The 13,240-nt window shown below is 35.0% G+C and overlaps 1 protein-coding gene across 1 annotated transcript; it reads left to right on the forward strand.

Annotated features, from left to right (window-relative positions):
• Nucleotides 1-8,763: 8,763 nt before the first annotated feature.
• On the forward strand, nucleotides 8,764-11,834 carry LOC113751399 (disease resistance protein RPM1-like). The gene has a single exon (XM_027295406.1). The coding sequence runs from the start codon at nucleotides 8,829-8,831 to the stop codon at nucleotides 11,604-11,606; it is 2,778 nt and encodes a 925-aa protein (XP_027151207.1). The 5' UTR covers nucleotides 8,764-8,828; the 3' UTR covers nucleotides 11,607-11,834.
• The last annotated feature ends 1,406 nt before the right edge of the window (nucleotides 11,835-13,240 follow it).

A 13,240-nucleotide genomic window follows, 5' to 3' on the forward strand; every position in this document is an offset into this window, starting at 1 on the left:
GCAGCATATTCTTTGAAAACTATAGTAAATCTATCCATGTTTTTAGTTTTGTAACTTTCAAATATGTTCATATTATTTATGTATGAATTTATATGAGTAATTTTTCCGAACACGTATTTTTATGCTGACCTTTAATCATACTTTTGAGAGAAAAAAAAAACTCGCCTAATATGTATACAGATAGCATCTCGTATTATATCTATCCTGTATTTTATCAACTATGCTCTTAGTGCTGTAAGTAAAATGTGTTGGGACTTAAATGAACAATAAAATAAGTCTAGTTGGTATTAGAGATGAAAACGAGCCGAGTCGAGGTTGAGTAGTGCTATACTCAAACTCGACTGAATCTTGAACTCGATAGGTGATACTGGCACTTGAACTCGAGTTCAAACTCATTTGAGCAACTAATATATGGCTTGAGCTCGACTTGTGAGGAAATTGTTTAAGCTCGAACTTGATTCAATAAGGCTGGAGTGCTTATCAAGCCAAATCTAGCCTTATTAAGCTCGAGTACTCACAGTAAGAACGAGTCTCCAAGCTCAAAAATCTTGGAAAAACAATCAGTTAGTAACATTGCCTGATTCAATATGAAATTTGTGAACTGATCCTAGAAAATCTCTTATCACCGAAAGAACAAGTTTCTAAACTCAAAAATCTTGCAAAAACAATCTATCTATAACATAGCCTGATGCAATATAAAACTTGTGAATTGATCGTACAAAATCTCTTATATATATATATATATATATATATATATATATATAAGATTTAAGTTTGGGTTTGGGTTTTAGTATGGATCGTACAAAATCAGACCCTACTCAAATGTATAATTCTTTTATAGGGTATGGCTCTGAGTAGGATATGAATTTCAAAACTTAAATCCAAACCCAAAATAAATATGGTGGATCTGGATTGGATCTGAATAATATCTGACTCATTGACATGTCTGATAAAAAATTTCTGTAGAACAATAAATTAGAAAGACAGGCCTGGAAGCTGTGAGAAGTTCATTCCCAATGAATCCTCTACGGGGTTGGAATATATATCATTAAAAATTAACTATATATCTTCACTTGAGGATCTAGCTTCAAAAATCACATTGTTCATAGGTTAGGACATGCCCGAGCTGTATATAAGAATTCCCGGCATGGATTGTAGGCAGACTAAATGGGAGAGTAATGGAAGCTCAATTACATTAACAGAAAGAATTTCTATAGAAAGAATCAAATAGCTTTTTATGCTATTTAGATGGAATCAAAAGAGGAAATCAAACAGTAGTAATACCCTCATATTTAAATTTTCTAAACTTGTTTTTCTTTCTCTAAATTTCTTACTTTTCTTTAACAATGTCTATACATACATACATACATACATACATACATACATATATGTATATATATGTATGTATAATTGAATTGCAAATGTCAATGAAATATAGGATTTAATCAATGAAATATTCAATGCATTTGGAGAAGAATAGCTGCGGGTTCTTTTTATTTTTTCCCTTTTTTTGGTGTTTCACAATTTTTATTTATTTATTTATTCTTATTCATGTAGAGCGCAAGAGAAATAAAGTAATTGAAACTCCGAACTACAGTTTTTCAAATTCTGACTATTTCTATAATAAAATTTTCATATTTCACATCCATAAAAAAAGTCTGTCTATTTTGAGTAAATTTTTTGTATGATATTGAAGTTTAATTTCATCTACTACTAAGTTTTTATTGCTCAAATGTATGATTTTACATGCTAATTACCTTCAACACTATGAAGGGTTCTGTTTGTAGAAATGGTTTAAAAAATAATATTTGCTTTTACTATCTCTTCCTACTATAGAAGTGACTATTGGCTGTAACATAAATCTTACCAATTTTCATCTCCTCACTTTTAAGATGGTTCCAATTTAGTACCTTTTTTTTCTTAGTTTGTAAAATGTTCATTTTTTTCATAGTCTAAGGGTATTAAAGGCACTAAAATAATCTCTCTCCTCAAACATTAATTTTTTAATATTACTTTTGGTTAGGGCTTCCAATGTTACCAAAATGTCAATTCAAGGGGTGCTAAGTGAGATTTTGAAAACCTCAAGGGAGCTAGGTGATATTTCATAAAACCTCAGGGGAGGTTTATGAAATTATCCCTTGTATATATGCACATGTCTATGTGTGTATATATAATAAATAATTGAAAGTTCTATGTACGGCTAAAGATGTGTACATTTGTCAGTTATTTGAGTTCTATAATATGTCAAACAACTGTTGTTAACATTTACAATTTGTCGTATAAGTGTTAACATCCTACTTAATTATTGGAGGAATCAGCTTGTACACAGGGAGCCATTGGTTTGTGCATGACTTTTCCTTAAGTTAATATTTGCCCCTTGCTTTATAAAATTATTTCTGGTAGCTGAAATTTGAAAAAGAAAAAACAAAGGTATGTTTGTTTGGTATTAGCGGATGAATAGAACAAATATGGCAAGACTTGAGTCAACTACGAGTGTTAGATACTTTTGAGAATCTCCTCTTTTCTATTTTTCTTTTTTCAAAAACAACATTTATTAAAATTTATGAATAATAGTAGTATTATCTTCATGGAATTGGCAGTAGCATTCCAAGCTTCTTGTCATACATCCACATTTTTGTGATTATAGTGACCTGGTCTATGGATCAAAACATGGCTAGCGCAAGGGAGTGCCAAGGAAGGATGGAAGGGTTCAGTCACTATTTCCGATGGTATATTCATGTGTCGATTGATGAGGAATTGAAAGACAGAAGATAGTGCTAATGGGTGAAGAGCAACTTGATTTAATCAAATTTTTTAAAAAAAAAATTTGAATTGCCAAGTGAAATCGAGGAAAATTTTATGTTGATCATGCCTAATAATTGTTTCCGAACCAATGAAAAGGTTCCATGAGAACATACAAGGGTTCGACCTGATTTTATATAACATGTCAAGTGGATTTCACTTAACATGTAAATTAGTAAGTGAGATCCTCATATATCCACTTGGAACTTTTCTATTGTTCCTGGATCATGTCTAATAATTGTTTCGAACAGACATAAAATTCCTCGTGAATCAAATGATAAGTTTTTAGTTTACTTTTCAACCCCAGTTCAAACATTTAATTGTAAAAGAAAAAAAAATTAGTAAATCGGTTCCAGTGATTGGATTTTACTGGTTGTGGCCGGTTTCATAAGCTCTATGAATCATCCGACATATTAACCACTAAGGTGTTAAAAATAGGAAAGAGATGCCAAACTAGTAGTTGAAAAAGCTGCCAGCTTGAAGTTATAGCGTGGACTAAGTAGATGTTAATTGTCAAATGAGCATATGAATCAACTTGGCCATAGCAAACATATACATGAGCTCTGAGGGCAACTATTAGTAGAAAATATTGATCTTTGACGGGCAAATTAAATTTTACCCTCCCACGGTGATAGGATGCATTTTAGTAGGTATTTTGGGCATTATTGCACAATGAATTGACTAAGTATTTTTATTAATTGGGTGAATTCTACTAATATTTTGTTTTGATGCTAATTGCAGGAATGAATGCTGAAAAGTGTTTAAATTCAGCTTTTAGAAGATTCATCGTACGTGGGGCCCGAGTGAGAAGCTGAAGAAAATTGTAATAGGCTTCATTTTATTTCAATTTAGAGAGTCTCGTTTTAATCTGTAAAATAACAATTCCCGAGGGGGGGAAAATCAATTTTTACCGCCTGGCTTAGGTTCTCTTTGCGGCTATGCGTTTAAAAGGGAGATTGGCCGCAGCTTTAAGAAAGGCAGAGACAAGAGCCATAGTTGTGGACTTCGTATCTTTCTTGAGTTTCTCATTAGTCTGGACCGAATGAAAAAAAAACGAGCAAAGGGAAACTTTTTCTCGTATGTTTGTGAGAAAGCAATTGAGCCGCCATTGTTGACTTTGCTTTTGGCTGTCCTACCTTGTGTGAATTGAATTGGAAAACAAAAAGCGATCTCTCGTATGTTTCCACTTAACAATTGGGAGAAGAAAACAAGAGCCACAACGGTTGACCTTGGTGATAGCTCTTCACTGGGCTTTGACCAGGATTGAAATAGGGCATCAGATCCTCTCTCACGCCTGCCTTGTGAGAGACAATTGGGAGCAATACAACCTCGTGCTTTTTCCTTCTGTGGTGGACCGAAGCGGGAGAATCGAGTTGCAAACCTTTTTCTAATTCTCCGCGCGTGGTTTGTCCTCCCTTAATGGAGGGCTAAATCCCTAATTCTAGTCAAGGGAGCAACTGATGAATTGATTCAACTAATACTGTGAGATCTAAACCATTGTTAATTGTTTTCTTCAGTTATTGATATTTACATGTTCCTTGCTTTTAATCGCTATAGCCTTGTGTATGATTGGTTAGTGCGCAATAATTAATTATTCATATAGGCTATTTTGCTAACTAGAGGTAATTGAATCCGTAATTGTTTCGTTATCTCTGTCTTTGTAGCAACTGGCGTAATTGGGTTTATGTCAGGGGAACATGTGATCTAGCTTAAATAAACCCTCGTAGCGTGTTTGTTAGCTAGGATTGGGCCTTTCTAATTAATAATGCAATCTAAAAATTAAATCCTACGGTCGTACCTAGGGTTTTTTTGGTTAGAGAAATAGCTAACGGTCGTACCTTAGCTATCGATAAAGTAAGGAAGGGTTGGTTGTTCATCGCGTGCATGACAACTATAACCAATCTATTAATAAATGTTGGGATTATTTTTGCATCAATGATCAGTGCATGAACCATTTCTGAAGTATACCCTTGGCTAGAGTTTCTCTTAGTTATTTCTTTTAATTAATTATTTTCTGCATTTAATTTGTTTAGTTGACATTTGATACCAAAACCCCCCAATTAATCTTGATTTGAAAAGAAACAAAATATCTTGTTAGTCCCTGAGGAGACGACCCTGCTTACCACTGTCTACTAGTTAGGAAATTCAGTTAAATAATTAATTCGGGTATATCGGATTAAGCAAACTCTTCGGGAACAGGGTGAATCAAGTAACCCATTGCACACCTAGAGTCCCTGCTCCAGTACTCGAATTGATTACTGATTGTCTTAGGTGGTAGTTAGGATTTATTTAGTATTATTATTGCACAGGTTCGGCACCTGTCACACGGTATAGTTAATTTTTACATAACCTTCTATAATTTTAAAAGCTATATATAATCCATTATAATTTGGATTAAAGTGTCAAAGTGACGGAAATGATCATCTGTAACGGAACCTATAAAATATCGAAATTACTTTTGTTTAAAAACTAAAATAGCTGGAGTGACCAAAATATATAAACATAATATGCATGACACTTTAACCTCGTATGATTTTTATATTTTAGCATATAACCCCTTTATGATTTAGTGTTTTACCATATAACTCCCTTATGATTTTCAGTATATATACATAACCCACTGTGGTTAATAAATAATTTTCAACTTTACATAGAGATATTTTTTATATTTCAGTTGACACTATTATGGATTGTAAATTTCGTCATTTTGACATTTTAATCCAAACTATGAGGGGACTATGTATAGCTTTTAAAATCATAGGAGAGTTATGTAAAAAAAAAAAAACTAAACCACAGGGGAATAAAGCGTAATTTGCCCATCTTTGACACTAAAACTAATGATTCACTACACTCGTAGTAGCATGAGTTTCTTCCAATTGTTATCTACCACTTCTGTATATATCTCATTTTTCAGTCATTTAAAGAAATATGGGCACGTTTAATTTTAATAACTTTTCCAGTGATATATTGTCCCTTTTCAATGCCAACATTTTTTTTAAAAAAAATTTCACAAAAAATTATGAGAAATTGTTAAAAAGAGTAAATTGATTTGATATTATCATGATCGTTGATCCAAAGGTTCATAGCATTTGGTAACTTCAGTTGATTTCTTTTTTCTTTTCCATTGGGCAACCATGTCGTGTCTAGCTAATTTCTGACCTTACATGACCTTACAAGATATTATCTTGTAAGGTCAGAAATTAGCTGGACATGACCTTACAAGATATTGTAGAACCAAGAATCGAAAGTTGAATGTGACTTTTTTGTTTTTTCCTTTCAACGCCAACTTCAGTGGGCTAATTTATTAGAATATACATAAAAAAAAAATTATCCGTCAAACTATAGCTACCGTACCTAATTAATACGGTAGTAAATATTTTTTCTTTTTAAAGTGTCAGGCTATCATGCTGATTGTGCACGGTAGCCCGCAAGCGATTTTTTTTTTTTTAAAAAAAAAACCATCTACCGTGCACAATCAGCATGGTAACAGGCAGCAGATAATTTATTTTTAAAAGTGTCAGGCTACCCTGCAGCGGAATTGGTGATTCGGTTGTACACATTATGCTACTCTGGTAAAAATTTTCAATCATTTCCTCCAAAAAAAAAAGGAAAAAAACATTCAATCAATTAAATTGTTCTCCACTCATGGGACGGGGTCATTATTGACGGTTGCCTTGGGCATTTAACGTCATTAATAACTTCGTTGAAGGCGGCCCCTACTAGTCTCCCTACCCTGAACGTGGTCTTGCTTTGGGCATCTACCGTTATTAAGGAACTTGTCTTTCCTACACTCAAATATTCTCTTTTTTTTTTTTTTGATAACCTAGAACATGCCCCGATTTAAACTCTTAGGATCCAAGCTGACACACCAAATCGAAAGAGTGTGCCACGGCCCCACGTAATGACCCCAAGCGAGTTATAGGGGTTCAAGTCCAGGATAAGAAATCTTCTCTTTACCTAGATAAGGAATAAAATTATATAATTCTAAGTTGAGAAACGACGGATCCAGGCCTCACAAATTAAGTCCTATCCAATTGAACTCCATTCATGTAACTCCTATGATTATTAGTGATACTCCTTGAATGTAAATTTGAATTTGTCAACTAGTAGAATTAAGTTGATGATTGTACAAAAACTGTATGAATTTAGTAATAAGAATTATAGGAATCTGTTTGAACTGGATAGAATTTAACTTGTCTACTAAAAGTTAATCAAATTCTCTCTCTTTTTCTCTCTCATAGTCTACAACATCTTAACCATTTTTATATGTATTTTGCATCATAAAAATTCAAAAATCCTCATGAAATTAAAGAATACCTGCAGAATCCAAATATTTTGCCAAACAAAATCCAAGAAAAAAACCTTGATCAGAAAATTCAAATAAAATTTATAATGTCCCCTATAAACTTTTTGAAATCTAATTAAACCCATTTCGGAGAGATATCCATCTATCAATCAAAATTAAAATGGATACAAATGACAAGTTTGGGAGATGTAATATCTCCATTTACCAATCATCTTCGTCTTTCCATATCTCACTCCCTAAAATCTTCCTCATTATTCCTCATGTTCTTCACCAAAATCCCAAAATAAGGAAGAAGAGGAGGCCTAGGGGGTTTTGCAGGAATGGTGTTGGTGAATGGGGGGAAGGAAGAGGTAGTGAAGACCATAGGTTAATAAATCCATAGTTTTGATGATTAAAAATATAATGAAGATTTCGACTAATGTTTTTATTGAGATATATGTTAGAACAGGGCCTTATTCATTAGAAGAGTTAGACAGAGAGGAAAAGGGGACAAAAGGCAGGACAAAAGAGCAATTTAGCTTGTTAGACAGAGACTGAATGGAACACATAAGGATTGGCTGTCCGAACATCAGTCAGAAATGATCCGAAGATTTTAGTCCTCTTTTTTTTTTTTTTTTCCTTTTTTACTGACTATAGCAGTCGGTCTTTTGAAAAAAAAAAAAATTTGGCACGAGCCAGCACGGTAGACTGACACTTCTAAAAATAAATTATTTGCTGCTTGGCAGCATAGTAGCAGGAGGCCTTTCTAAAAAAAAATTTGCCTACGAGCTATCGCGCAGAGTCAGCACGGAATCTGACACTTAAAAAAAAAATATTTACTGCTGTATTGATTAGGCATGGCAGCTATAGTTTTGTACCAAGACAATGGAAACACCTATTTGGTGGATATTTTATTTTATTTTTTTTACCTATTCTAAGAAATTAGTCACTTCGGTGTGATGTTGATGAGGAAACGTGTGTGTGAAATAATGTCTCTTGTTCAATGTGGCCATGCAACCATTCCTTTGGTTTACATTTGCCACTTACAATTTTTATTATAAAACATGAATATTACTCTAGTTTTTGGAACCTGAAGCAATTATAATAGAACGACTTTGGCCAAGAACACTGACAATTGTAGTTGACACTCAGAATTTAAAAAAATAAACAAACAGCATATGAATTTATAAGGAAATAGAATATGATGCTTCATGAGTTTGATTGAGCATTTATTTGGGACCGTAGGCATCCAATGACTGAGTCGTCCAATGCTTGACCATTTGCCACTGTGAAGTCTTGGCCTGTCGGCTTAGGATAAGAATCCAAGACCTCCAATGGTTGGTTAAAAGAAATCCGTGAAACATTTATTTCTCTTGTTATATTAGGAAATGGTTAGTACAAAGATTATTCTTATTTGAAAAGATATGAATCAATGACCAATATTGAAAAAAATACACAAAGAAAACAAAAAACTGAGCTTTTTCTGCTTGTAAAGCGCATTAATAGGTGATCGACAATAATTGTACTATCAAAGTGCCAAATCAAACTCATCGTCTATGCTACCAAAAAAAAATGCATATAAAATTCATATCATTCTTGAATAGCTATTCTTTCAAATTCATAAAATTCTAGAATTTGATTGCTCATATAAACCACATCCTCTATACTACAAAAGAAAAAAAAAAGAAAAACAGCATATTTTCGGAAATTTGGAACAACTCTCAAAATTTGATTGAGCATCATGGCAGAGAGTGTTGTAGGTATTTTGATTATACAGCTCTCAACCTTGCTTTCCCAAGAGATCACACTTTTGGGGGGGCTTAAATCAGACGTTCAATTCATCAAAGATGAACTCGAGAGCATGAAGGCTTTCCTCAGAGAAGCTGAAGCAAAGGAAGACAATTCTGAACTCCGAGTATGGCTAAAGCAGGTTCGAGAAGTTGCTTATGATACAGAGGATGTTCTCGATGATTTTACCTTCCATTTTGCTCGTGGTTACATGGATGGATTCTATGGCAAGGTTGGAAAGATCTATAACTCAATAAAGAATCTCAAAGCTCGCCATCAAATTTCTTTGGAGATAAAAGAGATCAAGGCCAGATTTGGAGAGATTTCAGAAAGGCAACGGAGGTACCTGTCCCAATATGGTACTCAAGAAAGAGGCTTCAGCTCTTCCCGACAGGCGAATGCAGATTTTGACACTCGTGCTCAATCACTCTTCATTGAAGAAGCTCAACTTGTTGGGATTGATAAGCCAAAAGCAGAGCTCATCTCAAAAATCCTTGATGACCATTCCCAATTGAAAGTAGTTTCGGTTAAGGGAATGGGGGGACTCGGCAAGACTACCCTGGTGAAAAAAGTCTACGATGACGCTGCAGTGAAGAAACAATTTCAGAGCCATGCCTGGATAACTGTTTCTCAAACTTTTCAATTCAGTGACATCATCAAGAACCTGATCCAACAGTTGTACAATGAAATCAGACGGCCGGTCCCTCGCCGAGTGGAATCCATGGATGATATTATGCTGATTGAATTTGTCAGAGACTTCCTCCGAGAAAGAAGGTACATCCTTGTCCTTGATGATGTGTGGAGTATAGATGCCTGGGAAGCTATCAAATGTGTACTGCCTGACTGCACTACTGCTAGTCGTGTTGTATTGACAACACGAATAGCCGATGTAGCTTCTGCGTCCTGTTTAGGATCACTTGACTTCGTCTATAAGATGGAGCCTCTTTCTGATAAAGAGTCTTGGACTCTGTTTTGCAATAGAACATTTCAGAGCAATGACTGTCCTCCAAATCTAGAAGAAGTTGCTAAAAAATTACTGAAAAAATGTGAGGGCCTACCGCTTGCAATTGTTGCAATAGGTGGTGTTTTGGCTCTGAAGGACAACGAAAAGACACATGAATGGGAGATGATTCTTCATGGTTTTGGTGGCGAGGCAGATGGCGGTGGTAAGCTTGACAGAATCAAAAGAGTACTCTTACTTAGCTACAATGATTTGCCTCACTATCTTAAAAGCTGCCTATTATATCTAAGCATCTACCCTGAAGATTATCCAATTGGTGTGGATGATATACTTCTAAAATGGATTGCGCTAGGATTTGTAGAAGAGAAAGAAAGAATAACATCCACCGATATTGCTATGAGTTATATGAAAGAACTCATCAACAGAAGCTTAATCCAAGTTAAATCCACATGGACCGATGGTAAATTGATTACATGTGGTCTCCATGATTTTCTGCGTGAAATCATTGTTTCAAAATCCAAAGAGCAGGACTTCACGCCTGTAGCCACCAGATATTACACAAGATGGCCTGAAAAAGTTCGACACCTAGCAATCCACAACTTCACTGAGAATCCACAAGAATTTAGTAGCTTAAAGTGTCTTCGATCTGTGGTAATATTTGGGTATGAAGATCCTCTCACAACTACAATTTTGTCCAAGTTCTTAAGTGGTGATCCCAAGATGCTAAAGGTGTTGGATTTGGATGGAGCTGAATTGGACAACATCCCAAAGCATGTCTTCAAACTATTTCATCTCAAGTATCTTAATCTCAATGGAACTGGAGTTAAAATTATTCCAAAATCTATTGGGAAGCTTCAAAACCTTGAAGTTATAGATCTGAGAGGAACCAATGTAACAGAGTTGCCTGTGGAAATTCTAAATCTAAGAAAACTCCGTTCTCTTTTGTTAGGCGGATTGGGAGATTATTCAAATGACTATGCAGTTTGGGGCTGTAAATGTCCACTTGGAATTGGAAAGCTTATTTGTTTGGAGGAGCTGTATGGTATAGAAGCAGACAGTGATAAAATAGTAAGAGAGGTTGGAAACCTAACGCAATTGCGACTATTAGTCATCACAAAGCTGAGAAGAGAAGATGGAAAGGAGTTGCTCTCCTCCCTCTCGAGGCTGACCAACCTTCGAGAGTTGGCCATCTCCTGTATTAAAGAAGATGAAACCCTCGATCTCCAACATTCCGTCTTTCCAAAGCTTGGATTCCTCACACGTCTGTGTTTGAAGGGGCGTTTAGAGAGAGTACCACAATGGGTGACATCACTTCAATCCTTGAGAACCTTACTGTTGTTTAACAGTAGGTTGAGAGAAGATGAGAATGTAATAGGCTCCCTCGGACATTTGCCCAATCTGATAGCACTTGGTCTCCATGGTGCTTATGAAGGGGAGACAATATGTTTCAAGGTTGGAGGATTTCAAAAACTCCAGCGCTTAGAGCTAATGCAATTGAAAAGATTGACATGGGTGAGAGTGGAAGAGGAATCAGTGCCTAGTCTCAGAAGTCTGCAGTTAGGTGATTGCAAACTGATGCAGGAGTTGCCTTCGGGCATCCAAAACTTGACCAGACTTCAATTTCTTCGGTTCCTTGATATGTCTGATAAGCTAATGCACAAAGTACAAAATTTGGATAAACAAAGTGTAGATTATCAGACAATTTCTCATATCCCTCAAGTTTTCACTGGTCACTGGATTAACGGTCGGTGGGAAGGCAAGTTCCTCTAACAGAAGAGAAGCTGAAAGACAACTCTTGCTGTTCTCAATGCTAACTGGTATCCAGTTAACTCATCTCTTCAAAGTACAAGGTCGCTTACTAGCTTTTCCTTGTGTTTCGTTGAGTTCTCGTTTGCTTTTTCCCTTCTACTGCTTGTCATATTTGTATCAAATCATATCATGAAATATCAATTCCTCAAAAATGTGTATGTGTACATATATAGATTTAGATATTTACCAAAAAAAAAATAGATTTAGATTTTCTTTTCAAAGTTACTTCAATCAAACATAGAGCAGGTCTTTATTCCAAGTCCTATATAATGCGCTGTTGGAACAGTTTACTTATAATAGTTAGGGAAGAGCCAGAGAAGAGTTTTTAGAGTTTTTTCCGTTGAATTTAATTCAGGTTCTGAATCGTGAGTATTATAATTGGGACTGTTTATTCATAAATTTGCATGTGGTTTTTTGGTACTTAGGGTTGGATTTATTTGAAGTGTTAGTTTAAAGTAAAAGTAAGTGTAAAGATCAACCACATCTCTAGTATGATGATGATGGATTGTATTACACGCATCAGTAGTACAGCTGAGCAAAGGAGAAAAAGAGGGAAAGATACCGTGAAGGACGGGTGTAGGCTTCTGTTTATCTCAGCCGTTGGATTGGCTGAAAACTGGGGTCTGCGTCACACCCAAGGGTCCAACTGTAAAGGCTTTAGAGAAACGAGCTGAGTAATTGATTGTTTTGTTGATGATGGATGATGGTGCTCTTTCTAATTTCTATAGCTCGATCGTGGCTTTTTCGTGCCGACACTTAATGGTAGATCTGGTTATTTGATCGGCTTCGGCTGTTAATTTTCTTCATTTTCATTTTAGAAATTTTCCTCTCCAAGATTTGAAACCAAAACTTTTTGCCAGAAGGAAACAAGTAGTCACTACTAGTAGTAAGCTGTTCTTGTCCTAAATGTGGGATGGTCTCTCAAGTTTTGACAAGTCAAAAAGAGAGTAGTAAATAAATAATAAATCGAAACACTAAATTCATCTCGTACATCAAACTATTTAAGCACAAAAAATTAAACCTCTATTTTTAAGTTCAATATATGATTGGGATTGATACACATACATCTCGCATATGTTATAAATTACTTCTTTGTTTTTGGATCAATCCACTTTTTGTTTCTTCTTTCTTTTGCAAGTGTGGTCCAAGAAGGGCGAGTCAAGTAGTACTAATTTTTGTACTACTATTCTTTTGTACTATATTAGCCAATAATGAAAATCATGTAACTGAGTTTAAAGATCATGAAAAATCATATAATTGAGTAACTTTAACCATTAAATTTGGGTTAAAGAACTGGGGTGAGTAAAAGGGAGGCTTGCAGGGATGGGATAGGCTTAGCCTCTTTATATTGGCCAAAGATAACCGATAGAAGTCTTATAACTCATACGGTAATACAAATGATCTACAAGTAGTGATATAGATTATCTACTATGATCTACAAGTAGTGACATAGATGACCTACGAGTACCAAGCAAATATTTAAATATTGATCTGTCTAACGGATGCTCATAGTGCACTCGTTAAGATATGATAAGATATTAATATAAGGGGTAATACGTAAGATTAAATAGAAAAATTATATAAATATAAAAGAG

Source organism: Coffea eugenioides, chromosome 11 (assembly GCF_003713205.1).
Source record: "Coffea eugenioides isolate CCC68of chromosome 11, Ceug_1.0, whole genome shotgun sequence".
Taxonomy (NCBI): domain Eukaryota; kingdom Viridiplantae; phylum Streptophyta; class Magnoliopsida; order Gentianales; family Rubiaceae; genus Coffea; species Coffea eugenioides.

Bases quoted from the DNA above. Each gene is read 5' to 3' on its own strand.
- LOC113751399 (XM_027295406.1), top strand. From the start codon at position 8,829: ATGGCAGAGAGTGTTGTAGGTATTTTGATTATACAGCTCTCAACCTTG.